The 13,602-nt window shown below is 46.8% G+C and overlaps 1 protein-coding gene across 1 annotated transcript; it reads right to left on the bottom strand.

Annotated features, from left to right (window-relative positions):
- Positions 1–4,383: 4,383 nt before the first annotated feature.
- Pmar_PMAR013635 (membrane glycoprotein yil173w precursor, putative) lies at positions 4,384–11,718 on the bottom strand (the record flags this gene model as incomplete). The annotated part of the gene is made up of 27 exons (XM_002781898.1): positions 4,384–4,509; positions 4,563–4,673; positions 4,723–4,807; positions 4,851–4,925; positions 4,968–5,088; positions 5,132–5,255; positions 5,323–5,447; positions 5,570–5,646; positions 5,694–5,805; positions 6,328–6,434; positions 6,477–6,582; positions 6,801–6,893; positions 7,937–8,028; positions 8,071–8,167; positions 8,507–8,582; positions 8,634–8,759; positions 9,208–9,317; positions 9,357–9,470; positions 9,534–9,620; positions 9,808–9,881; positions 10,124–10,227; positions 10,444–10,543; positions 10,953–11,044; positions 11,094–11,199; positions 11,393–11,458; positions 11,503–11,591; positions 11,635–11,718. 27 exons carry the CDS (start codon positions 11,716–11,718, stop codon positions 4,384–4,386), a joined length of 2,679 nt encoding a protein of 892 aa, XP_002781944.1.
- Positions 11,719–13,602: the final 1,884 nt, after the last annotated feature.

Below are 13,602 nucleotides of genomic sequence, written 5' to 3'. Positions count from 1 at the left end.
GTGGGTTCCTAACGTTAAAAAGGCTCATAAATTTTGCCGAATAAATTCGCTTTGACTACTCCCACCAGAGCCACAGCAGGTTGGGATGGCTGCCCTTCCGCTGTGTTTGGTTGATTTATTCTGTGTGATATTTTCTACCTGCGCATGCTTTGCGTTAAACAGGACGTGCTCATCAATCGCGCGCGCCCAAAAATTATATAAGCCACCGGGACATCAAATTCACCGGTTTATGGTATAGTTCTTTATCTTATTAAGAGTTGGTGGATTTGGTAGTGTTTCCTATCGTTATACAGCTCTTCGCGATAATCCGCGATGGTTAGTTTCCTAAGCTTCCACATCCACGTTGGTGAGTCGTGTCCCCTCGAGACCAACACAGCGTATTTTCCATAACCATGCGGAGGCTTCTCCCGGGTATCTCTAGTAGCAGGACGGTATCTCTTTGGTATCTCTAATTTTCAACGTAGAGATTACTATATGGGAGAAGCGACAAGTCAGTGACCGCGATGTGGTGCCACATCGGCGAGGTGACTTTCTTTGAAGGAGCTGCAAATGTTGAGAGGATACTATGATCCCTCCTACTCTCCTACCTGTTCCCTTTGTATTATCACTATGTCAGTGTGGAAAAATATGCACGTGGTCAACCCATGTGTCGGTAACAATATCAAAATTTCGAGGAAATTTTGGGAAAGTCTTGTTGGTTTCCGATCACATCTACGCTAATTCGTATATCAAATCTTATACCGAGTAAGGCAACGCCCGAGCTGAGCTGAGGAGAGCGAACATATATTCCGACACTGCAATACGGGTGGCACACAGCGGAACAGCACCGCAGTGGTTTCTGGAACATCCCGTATGTACAGCACTTCTGCTCAAAGTGGGTAAATCAACACCGTCATTGCTAGCAAGTTTCAAAGGCTTCAATCGTCTGCCTCACCAGAGAGGACCAGACCCGTACAAAGAACGGAAGTTATCGCATCATATAGACATGAGCTCCTCGTCGTAACACGGGCAGTGTGTTTGCTGTCACAGAGAATGTAGTTTGTCTCTCTCAAACAAACTACTCAGATGTGTGAGGATGCTAATATGATAGTTACGAATCGTGGATATTTAACAACAGGGCAAGGGGGCAGGCCCTGGGCAGCAAAGCCACCTTGGACAGGTGGTTTTGAACTCCTAGAGTCCCAGGGTTCAAACGACTCCATCGTGTCTGTGCCCTAGGGAACTGATGGTGCGATATAGTGGCAAACGTGAGTTCGCAGCATCCCCAGGCCGCGACATATGATATCAGTCCACCTGAGTCAGCGGGTATTAGCGTGGATATCCATAACAGTTGGTCTTTTGGCATGTAGTTGAGATAACCAATATCCATCTACTGTGGTCCTTTTCCATTCAGCCTTCAGTCCACTCGCTGAGCTGTCTCCAGTGTGGCATCCGGTTTAGAAGTAGACCACTATTATATAGGAGTGTTCTATTCAGAGCCATTGGATGTGAAGTTGAGGAGGTGGTTGAATTAGAGCAATGAGCGCCTTCCAAGGCTCGTCACAGTCAACAGTCTGAACGGAAACGCTACAACCCTGAAAATAAATTCCTAGATTTGCCATATCAATCGGGCTGACGGTCATAGAACTCGGATTTATGGTCGATGCTTAACCGTTAAGCAGTCCTTGTTTGTATCCACTGAGCACAGTGCTCACGATGATGATCACGCGATTTCTTCCGAAAATATTCGTGAAGTTGTGTGGTCCAATCCCAATACATCCCCGCATGTGCTATCTACACTGCACGCGGACTATTGCTCTCGTGATGGTCACCTGTGAGTCGATTTCTCTTTACTCCTCTTGACGGCGTGAGACTTCTTCTATCCAGCCGTGCTACACTCGAGGAGATCTTCCATGGAGTTCTTGTCGTGTTCGGCGGTCCCCGACGATCGTGGGATGTCCTCTACGGCATCATGATTCGAAGTCGAGAGAGCCGGTTGGAGGCCCACTGTGTTTGGCAACTCCTACAGTACATGATAATGCGTCCTGTCATGAGCTGCAATCAGCCTCGTGTTATCAGTGCGCGAATAGCCCTCGTCTCTCACGGAAGGCTCGAGTGTCGATCATTTTCTCACGATTGGGATCAGCTTCACATGCCAACAGTACTTGAGCAGCTGCGATAATGTCCTCAATTACCTCTACCCGAAATAATAAAACGACCGAGAGGCCAACGGTCAACTTCGACCGTAGTGATTTCTACTGGTTACATATTCGAGGTCGTTCCATGGTAGCACGTCGGGGGTGCATTACAACTTGCCGCGTTCGCTTCAGCGCCCCGGTACCCAATTCGCCGTGGCATCCACTCACCTTGCTACTCTTGTTAGCAATGGTGTCAACTTTGCATCAGGCCAACGAACTAGGCCCAAGATTTTTATTATTGCACGGTTGGCTGCAAGACCACACTGCATGGGGGCGATTGCCGCATCAACTTATCGCGCGCTACGGCGGAGAGGCTGTTTTGTTGGGTAGGGATATGCTCCTGCGGAAGTAGTTGTTTATTGACCATCAGATTTCCTCGGGATGGGCCGATCGCCCGACCCCCCTGAGGTGCAGGACCTAACGCCGGACATTCTGCTGGGACAAGTGGAGTCCTGCGTTCGGAAGATTGGGTGGTTCGAAGACAATCCCGACCGCAGAATTGTGAGTCTCAGTATGTTAGATGCAGTCTCATGAAGGTCTTGTTTGGTCCACTCTCGACGACAGTGTTTTGTTGCTTTCGCTCAACTCGACAACTCCGAAAAATTATCAGCTCGTGATAATCTGTGGAGATTGAAGATCTTACGCTTTAGGTTGTTGCTGGTATGTCGCTCGGCGGCGGCATAGGTTTGAGGTTCGCAGTTCGCCACCTTGATCTCATAGCGCGCGTTGTACGTTGAGCACGCCGCCTCCCTATTGAGTTCCCTTTCTTTGCAGGTCCTAGTGGCCCCCTCTGCTCTACCTGATACACGCACGTTGTCTGTTGTACACTGGGCAGGCCGAGGCTTCACCGAGTAGTTCAGCAAAGGCCTTGACAGGCGTAACCTCACTTCAGGCGTATCGGCTTGGGCAGGCCGCCACGTCAGCTCAATCCAGCGGAAGCCATCTTCAAGCCAGTTGTATCCGCAGTCGGCCGAACAGCAAGGCTACTCGACAGGGGCCGTCGACGAGGCTTGCTACATCGTATAGCATGCAATGCTAACCTTGTATGTCAATTCTTTCTTCACCAGCGCTAATGGTGATAGCATATATAGGTTCAGCACGCTCCCAACTACGGTTGCTCATGGGAGCATCCCCAAAAACTAGCTGATCACGGAGTTCCTCTATCACACATCTCTGCTGGCCTCGACTATGTGGTGCAGCCTCATCTATCAAAGTGAGTCAACAGCGTAAGTCCCAATGTCATGCTCAAGAGGCTCGCGATGTAGGTACATATGTGGTAGAAGAAACGGTGTCCATCTCCTTCGGTGGTCCACTATGACGCATGAGTGGATGTGCACTAATGTTGACTCTTTGAATTTGGACAAGTCGGTCGCGCTAGTGATCTGTTCTCATTGCACTCGTCGTGGCGTCGTTTCAGCTATCCCCAACTGTGGATCGATGTGAAGCATAATACACACTATGTGGAGCACGTCGATGATCACGTGAGGCCATTGACTGCTCTCTACGGCCCTCTCTGTATTGGTAGGTGCTTATGCACGACGGACAGTGGATTAAGCCTAGGAGCCTATCGCAGAGCAGTCGGCTGTGACAAGTACACCGCCACTGCCAACAGCATTATTGCTCAGACGACCAAGTGTATAACACTGTTTGATTTCATGTGTGCTTTTGGGTTCCCTCGATTGGTATGGTTTGTGTTACGTCGAATGACAACACTGCATAGAGAGAAGACCTCTTGGTGGGAGACGAAAATCTTTCATTGATATACCCACAGCAGATCAGTCCTTCCATTCTCTGTGTCAAGTGATTGCAATGTGCTGTACATGTGTTCACAATCAGAGAATCACCTCTTCGCTTCGTTTCCTCAAACAATGATCTGCCAACAGTATGGTTTTTGGATGCACTGAACCCATGCGAGTGATACTCTTCACATTAAATCCCGATACCGCTATCTGTATTCCGTTGAGTTTTGAATCCATTCGCTTCTGCCGGGAGTGACAGGAGCTGTGTGAGGGTTTCCTACTTTGTTAGTGTAGCGGCATGGTCCTACACTGTAACAACTCAATCAATATCTTACTACGAGAAGCATCGAATCTGTTGCATGTACATAACATCATCGGCATCTCTGAGTGTATAATCACAGTAACATGATACTTTGATGGCTCAGCGTCGCATACTGCGTTCGTTGCATACGCAATCTAAAAGTTCTCTACAGTAGCGGCCCATCATCACCATGCTCGGCGTTGGTGTGTCTACTGGCGGGACCAGTAGGAGGAGGCTGCAGCCTGGGGACAACCCCGGTAGCCGAGGCGAGACCACCAGACCGCATCCGAACCTAGTGAATGAAAGGAGACACTTGAAGACGGCCCCGACAGAATGATCACCCACTTGAGCCGTCGAGTCGGTCGAATCTTCATCTTCATCGTCAATGCCGAGCAAGTCGGGTACACCGCCCCCGCCTTCTCCTGAGCTCTCACTGCTCCTAGGAGACTCTATGCTCTGCAAGCAGGACACATCCTTCCGATATAGTGCTGACCAATGGACCCACCCTGAGCTCTTCCCCAGTCTCGTCGAACTTCTTGTGCTTGCCCACGTTAGATGAGTAATGCTCAAGTTGCGGGGCGTCGTCGAAGCTATAGGAGGCCACATTCGAGCCACTCCTGCTTCATCACTCACTCGTCAGGGTTCATATCGTCAGTGGCACTAACAGCAAGCCTAGCACTGCGACCAATCGTCGAGTACTTCACGTATCTGCGACGACGGAGTGAATCTCTACGACCACTGGCTCCCTACTCTAGCGTCTCGAAGCCATAGTTGCCGATAGTATTCTTCCACCTCTCTGATCCCGACACATAAGTTCCACCAAACATGAGAGCTACCAGAAATCCGATAATCATCAGGGTTGCTACGGCGCCTGAGAAATGGTGACACGCTGGTAGCCGGAATAGAAGTGTCACCCCTGGAGAATGGACTGTGGCTAGGACAGGGAACTCGCTCCTTTTGAGGACGCCATCCTCCTTCACACGTATCCCCGACAACTTTTCTGTAAGCATCAGCAAAGAACATGCCAGAGGAAGTACACTGCATTTCAGCAGGGGTAAGCACCTGCCCAATGGTGGGGTACAAGGCCTCAGCCACCTGAGCTTACCGCATCAACGTCCACAGGCTTGCAGTCGACGCTGCCGATCTTGCGGGCAAAGCCGAGCTCACAGTCAAAGTCCTCTTTCGTACAGGGACAGTTATGGCGTATTACAGGCCTCTCAAATTTCTCACCTGCAAGCCTTCGAAATATCTCTACTAATGCGATGGAGTTTCCCCATCACTATGCACATTTCCCACAGTACAGCACATGGTTCTATCATCGGCGGTCTGTACGACACAACGAGACCCCTCACCATTGAAGCACTCAGAGTCCTTCTTCCGTCTGACATAGCTGATGACCCTGCCCAGCAGACAAGCATCGCCAGTAGTCCTGACTAAGCTTATACCACAACCAACGAGGTTGGCAAGCTGAAGCACCTCCCATCACTCGGTATCCACGTCTCATAGTCACTGCCGGCTGAGTCCGCCGCCCACGCGCCCTGGCATGGAGGTTGGCCCAATGTATCGAAATCGATGTGGTAGAGAACACCTGCATAAACTGGGGTCCACCTTGGGAAAGCTCAGTAATGCAACTTAGTCTACTCAGTCCAAGACAAGACACTTGTTTTGACCTCCTACTTATGCGATATGAATGCTAAGACAATGACCATTCATGCAGTGCGTATTTCCAAGACTATCATAATATTCACGATCGCATCTACGACAACAGCTGAGAGATGCCTCGTGTTCTGTACGATCAATACCCAACCTCATTGTCACTGTGTTGACATACTCGACAGTTGCAGACCAGCCCACGCACTCTCTACACTGTGCGATGGTGGTGGTCTTATACGTACTACATCAGTGTTAGGATATATGTTTGCTTCCTCAGCTGAATCCAAGCGCTTACACTCGAAATCGGGTAGAAGCGTACAAAAATCAATAAGAATTTCTCTTAATCCCTCACAGACACATGCAGCCGACCATGTGCATGTTTTTCCACAGGAACATGACAAAACGCGACTACGAACATACAACTGTTGCTCCCTCACCCTCCAATGCGACCTCCTACCAGCATCACTCCGTGTGCCATGCATCAAGAACTTCGTGGAAGTCGAAGTCGGCTCAGTGACGATGTTGTCAACGGCCATAGCGTGCTCGGACACATCAAAGTCGTACCTGGATGCTACTGATCTTGTTGCTAGGGGATCACGAAACTACCAGCTGTGGCCTTCATTCCAAGAGAACACCACTTGGCGAGTCTTGTGAATGTCATCAGCCATCACGACCAGACCTCCGTGGTCGCCAAACTCGTATATGTAGGCACCTACTCAGCAGCGATGCTGCTATCCACCACAAATTTTGTTCGTCTCGGCTCATCGGAGCTCAGGAGGTCATTCATGAATGAGCGTACAGGTGTTCAAGTAACCAGCGAAATTTTCCCAATTTTTTTTCAAAATTTACATATTTTCACCGATACATGCATTGACCATGTGCATATTTTCCCACACTATTGCCCATACATGGTCTTCCCCTTCGACACACCTTTGTGCGCTTCGATCCAAGTAAGGCCACCATCACGAGAAAGATAGGTGTTAACCTCGTCATTTTCAAAGCGCAGATAGGGACCAACGTTGCCTGCAACAACTCAACTACATATACTACCAGTGTTGGAGTAGGAATATATGTTCCCTTTCCTCAGCTGAGCTCAGGAGTTTCCTATACAGTGTTGGAGTAGGAATATATGTTCGCTTTCCTCAGCTGAGCTCAGGAGTTTCCTATACAGTGTTGGAGTAGGAATATATGTTCGCTTTCCTCAGCTGAGCTCAGGAGTTTCCTATACAGTGTTGGAGTAGGAATATATGTTCGCTTTCCTCAGCTGAGCTCAGGAGTTTCCTATACAGTGTTGGAGTAGGAATATATGTTCCCTTTCCTCAGTTGAGCTCAGGAGTTTCCTATACAGTGTTGGAGTAGGAATATATGTTCGCTTTCCTCAGCTGAGCTCAGGAGTTTCCTATACAGTGTTGGAGTAGGAATATATGTTCCCTTTCCTCAGTTGAGCTCAGGAGTTTCCTATACAGTGTTGGAGTAGGAATATATGTTCGCTTTCCTCAGCTGAGCTCAGGAGTTTCCTATACAGTGTTGGAGTAGGAATATATGTTCGCTTTCCTCAGCTGAGCTCAGGAGTTTCCTATACAGTGTTGGAGTAAGAATATATGTTCCCTTTCCTCAGTTGAGCTCAGGAGTTTCCTATACAGTGTTGGAGTAGGAATATACATTCCCTTTCCTCAGCTGAGCTTGGGAGTTTCCTCACTAACAATTCAAGTTCATATACGAATGCGGCTAGAAATGTATAGGAATCAATGAAAATCTCCAAAAATTTCCTCAGAATTTTCAAATTGTCACCAACTCATGTGATCGACTATGTGCATTTTTCCACACGGTATTCAAGTCTCGATAAGGTTATCAATCAAAGCAGGAGTACTGCACTGATATAACACATCGCTAAAAAGATCGACCTACAGGCTGTTGGCAAAAATGTTTATTTTTCATGCGAATCGGGTACAGAAACCATCGAGAATTTCCGGAAATTTCCTCAGAATTTTCGCATTGTCGCCGACTCACGTAGCTAACCATATTCTCCTACACTGTTAACAAATACCAAGATACTAAATACTCACCTGTGCCCATAATAAGGCCAACAGCAGTCTCCAAGGAGTAGAACGGAGCATAGTTATGGAAGTTAGTGATACCATGCAAGTGGAGAAAGCACCTGCGATAGAGTCGGACCGGGCAAGTCTAGCGGCCTCCTCACCTATCTCTTGGGCACTCGATCGCCTTTCCTCTAGAATCCACTCTAGGTGGTATTAGATACGACCACACACTACCCTTGTCGAAAGATATAACCGTGCCTATCGGAATACCCTACACCACGATGTTACAGGGACTAATGAAACTTGGGAAGATAATCTCCGCAAGGGTTTGACAATAATGGGAAAAATTTTCCTAATGTGATGATGACATTTACATTGCAAACTGTTCGCAGAATGTGTTCCTAGCCATACGCGGAAAATTCAAAATGAGTTCCCCCTGGAACATTGAAGTTTCACCCGTTTTACGTGAAGTGGCGTAAAACTCGGTGAAAAACGCGATATTCGCAGCCTGTAGTAGATGTGAAATATGTTTTTCACAAGTGTTTTTCATATCACTAGGGTGAAACTCTATTATTGGATGACTCCCTAGACTGTTACGAATCATGCTTTCGTCCTTTCCCGCCTTCCCACGGCCATGCTGACGACCCATACCAAAACTGGCGTCCTCAGTTTCCTGAGATTCAAAGTGAGCAGACTGGTGAAGCTGCTAACTCCAACTACTCACGCCCTCAACGGAGATTTCCTCATCGTAACCGTCATTGTCGAGATCAGTGTCCATGAAGTTGGCCATGTACACTCCTTCAAGGGAAAGTACTTTGTCGAATTCACAGTCACCATTGCTTCCTCGGACCTTGCAGTAGTGAAATGCACCAACTACAGTATCATCGGAGATTCATTCCGACGTGAATATTCCTACACTGTTGTTCACTCTTACAATGGAGTAATATTTTAAACGCCTTCAATTTTTGTGAGTTCGAGAGTCAACTTTGAGTAATATCAACATGATAACAATGTGAATCGATTGACACCAACGTTTTAGAAGCGTTACGTAGTCTACAACCATACTCTCTAAATCTAGATATGCATAACTGTTTGGTTCGCACTGTTATGACTACCAGGAGCAATTCAGTTCAAGTGGAGTTCAGAAAAAGGGTCGAGACCCCTAAATAGGCCACAACGATCAAACCAAGCTCACCTGCAGATTGTGAGTAAGGCTGATATCAAGCCTAGTGTTTAACCATACTCTCAAATGGAAGAAATTTCATATATGCATAACTGTTGTGTAATAAGATGCCTACATTGTTTGGTAAGCTGAGACTGTATCGGACCCCGTCCTTGTCACTGACATAGACATTGCCGACTCCACCACTGCCAGGGGAGTCATGATTCACATGGAGCATTACAGCACCTATAAAGGGTATGCCTCGTACGGCACTGGTAAAACTACCTTCACTGGTGTCGAGTATAGTGTAGCTTTTCTCTTCTAGTTTTACAGGCAGTCTAGCTGCAGTGAAGTGCTCACCACCGTCAGCTGACACCATCAACTTGACACTCTGGGAATCTGAACGAAAGATGGTATGAATAGTCGTAGTAGCAGCAATAGTAGTAGCAGTAGTAGTATTACTTTTATCCACTAATTTTGCCACGAAAATGAAGCCATTACTGATGAGGAATTTATTGCCTTGTGAGACGGCCTGGTAGAAGGTATGACCTGATCGAAGGATCAATGCTGTTCAGTGTTGGAAAATACTCTCAAATGTCAGAAGGTGACAGGATGAAAAATTATGGGGAATTCTCGCTGGTTTCTGTATATTTCTACCCGAGCACTTCCATAACTGCTAAGGAGGGGAGGGAACATATATTCCTACTCCAACACCGAACCTCTTCAAATGACTTACCCATGTCGTCGCTGTAGGCGAAATCAACACCGGCGGACCAAAGGGTCAGTTTCGGCTGATCTCCTGATTTGAACCTGGGAGAGAATCTATTACTTACAGTGTGAACCAAACCGTCATGTAAAGTAATATATTCAACACCTTGAATTTTCAGGAAGTTCGAAAGTCAACTTTGAGTAATATCAACATGATAACAATGTGAATCGATTGACACCAACGTTTTAGAAGCGTTCCGTAGTCTACAACCATACTCTCTAAATCTAGATATGCATAACTGTTTGGCTCGCACTGTACAAAATGGAGAAATTTTGGTATTCACCTGAAGTGAGTGAGATAAATACGATCCTCTTGAGAGAAAGCCTTGTCACCCCAGTCGAACTGGACAACATAGGACTGCACCAATAGGAAGGTCCGGCCTCCGTCCTAATGGAGAAACCAACTTCACAGACTCCTGATTTATGATATGTATTCGGGCGCAGTGGGGGGAAACTACATGTGTCGGTGACACTATGAAAATTCCGGAGAAATTCGCGTTAGTTTCTGTACACTTCTACCCTAATTCGCATCTAAACTCTTATGATTAGCGAGAAAACTCGTCAGCTTAGGTGAGGAAAGCGAACATATATTCCAAGACTGTACTTGTGTTAGGAACAGTGAGTGATGGCAGGGGTCGACATCAGCGTCGTTACGCATGCCTCTAGACTCGCACGCCTCGGTCCATGTCGACATGAGGGCCCATCTGAAAGGTCAATCATCAGTGGTGAAATATGCACATGGTCAACCACATGTGATGGTGACAATGTGAAAAGTGTGAGGATATTTGGGACATTTCTTGTTGGTTTGTGTACACTCCTACCCGAATTCGTATATAAACTGTTATAATTACTAGAAAACTCCTGAGCTCAGGTGAGGAAAGCGAACATGTATTCCTACTCCAACACTGTATAGGAAACTCTTCTGAGCTCAGCTGAGGAAAGCGAACATGTATTCCTACTCCAACACTGTATAGGAAACTCTTCTGAGCTCAGCTGAGGAAAACGAGCATGTATTCCTACTCCAACACTGTATAGGAAACTCCCGAGCTCAGCTGAGGAGAGCGAACATATATTCCTACTCCAACACTGTCTATGATTTGCATTTTTACTTACTGTGAGCGCGTCGGATGGAAAACGTAGGAATGTATTCCTTTGTACTTCACAACACGCCAGCGCTGGCCAGCATCATCACTGATGAAGTGAACCTAGGGGGAGGAGGAGTAGTAGGTTGTTCATGCTAAGATACGAGCGTACTCGGTGATTGGACACTGCTACGACCATGTTCTTGTCATTGTCGTTAGCAACCATCGAAATGAGGTAGAAATCACGACTGCCAGACGAGCTGTAATCAGCGTAGGTCCTGAGGGTGAATACATTGACAATGAAGTAGTGCTGTATAATATGTTTGCAATCAGGAGTTCTCTCGCTCATAAAAGAACTTTACATACGACTTGAACGTGCAGAAACCAATGAGAATTTCTAACTTTTATCCCCATGAGTTGACCATGTACATATTTTCCCATACTGTAATAGGATGCAAACTAGAGGCTTACGTAGCTGAGCCACTGCTCACAAGAGCGTTGGTGATTTCATCCCAAACGTCACCACCGTTGATCGATCTGACAATGCAGGGCATGATATTGCCAGCGGCAGGTGAGCGAACCTGTAGATTCTCCCACGAGTAGTTCTCACTAGGACAACCTTATTGTCAATACCGAGCCATAGCATGTCGGCTACAGCACTGTCGAAGACCTGGGGGGGAAACTGCAGGGAAAGGGAATGAGCGGTCACTTACGACTTCTTTGACAGACACCTTCTTGTTGGTGGTTTGAAGGGCTGTGGAGAGCAGCAACGTCAGGAGTAGAATGAAGGCTCGCATGGGAGGGGAAATGTATCACGACGACACTGTGGATGACAACAGCGCCTTGGAGCGCGATGGAGCGTTTCTGAGGAGTTATTATACGAGTCACGAGTGCAACAGTTTTAACCAGTAATACAACCGGAAAGCCCCGGGAGTACTGACAGGATAGACTGTAGTAGCATTTGTATACTCAGTGTGGAAGACCGTCATGAACCTTCACAGTGTTGATAAGCTCAGCAACTACTGAGGCCATGTGAAGACCATGGGTAAAATTTGTATTACTTGTATATTACACTACGTAATGAACGCTTCTATGTAAGCTCAATATAATCGTGCGTGAAATATTCACATTATCGTATCTCTTAACCCATCCTTAATTATTATACCACCCACTTCATTAGACTCACCTCCACATTAACATACCATTTTTGGGGCGAGCGAGAATAATCTTACGCTGTATTCGGAGAGAAAACGGCGCATGATGATGGACAGTTAAAGTCTGTATGCTATTTGTAAGTTACGGAATGGGCTAGTCTAAAGTTCGGAAAATTATCAACGCTTTTGCATGGAATTCAATTTTAGTGATGACGACACATCTAAAGACTACAGTGTGTAAGGCCGCAGTAAAATGCGCTTGAGCCGATTACCTTCAGAATTTTGACGAAGGGTAGGATATGAGGATTTCTAGTGTGGTAGATCTAGACTCAACATCAACCCTGAAGATATAGACATATTATTAATACGAGTGGGAGTTGATACGCCGAAAACAACATTATCACATACACTACATTGAACACCTCATCATCACTTGCATCATTATATTAGCATAGCATAGTAGCTAGCATAGACTTTAGCACAGCTTGTAGGATATTGTGCAATAGGAACGATTGTGGAGGGTCATGAGTAGAGGAGAACAAGGTCCTAGTCATTAGTAACCCACTCGTCACACTAGTATGGTGATGATAGTTTACTTTCAGTAATGCTTCTGCTATACTCCTCTATAGTGGCTTTGGGATGCTGAGGTTATTACTGGCGATTTTGGTGACACTTTCAAAAGCCTATGAGGCCTGGAAAGAAGGCTGTGGTAAGAAGAGTAGGAGAGGTAGAGGGAGTTGTTTTACTCTATCATAGAGAAACACACAAGTAAAGGCATTAGTGTTTATCTGATTTTAAATCACACATTTTGTCTAAGGAGTTTAATCAGTCAATTCACTCCCATGATGACATACCACTCGTAGGTTCGGAAAACTGACCATATCCATATTCACGCTAATGCGGATCTTTGGGAATCCTATAGGGGGCGTATGTAGTTCGTGAGTTGACTAAGTTGAATAGAAGGTTTTCTCAATTTTGAATCCCTTCCGAAATGCACACTGATAATGGTTGTCATACCAATACAGAAATGTGGTATCACCTAGCGAGGATGGATTCCCCTTGTGATGTATGGCTTCTCAGGGTTGTTCCCTCCGCGGCTCTTCGATATACATTTCCCACCAGAGCTCCCACCCATGCCCGTACTCGAATCCTCCTGGCCACGAGTGATCGAGTCGACCCCGCGGTCGGTCGTCGTCACCTTACTGGGACAGCATTTCGATGATTGGATCGATCTGTTGGCTTGCAATATGGGTGGAACACGTCGCATTCCGGCTGTTGTTATCAACGAATCAACACTAGAATGCAAACTGCCATTCACCGGTAGTTCTACCGCAGGGGCGATCTGGTTGAGGTTGGAGACCTTATCGGAGCCCGCGTACCAGACCGACGAGGTTGCTATATTGATTCGTCCTCCTGCCGACTACCGTGCAGTGACTCCCCGACATGCATCCACGCGAGGGCTGGCCAAAGTGTGGATCGACGGCGTTAACTTTCCGTTCATATCAAGGAGATTGAATCGCCCCCGAT

This window comes from Perkinsus marinus (genome assembly GCF_000006405.1).
Source record: "Perkinsus marinus ATCC 50983 genomic scaffold scf_1104296941026, whole genome shotgun sequence".
NCBI lineage: Eukaryota > Perkinsozoa > Perkinsida > Perkinsidae > Perkinsus > Perkinsus marinus.
This window is presented reverse-complemented; position numbering and strand designations above follow the sequence as displayed.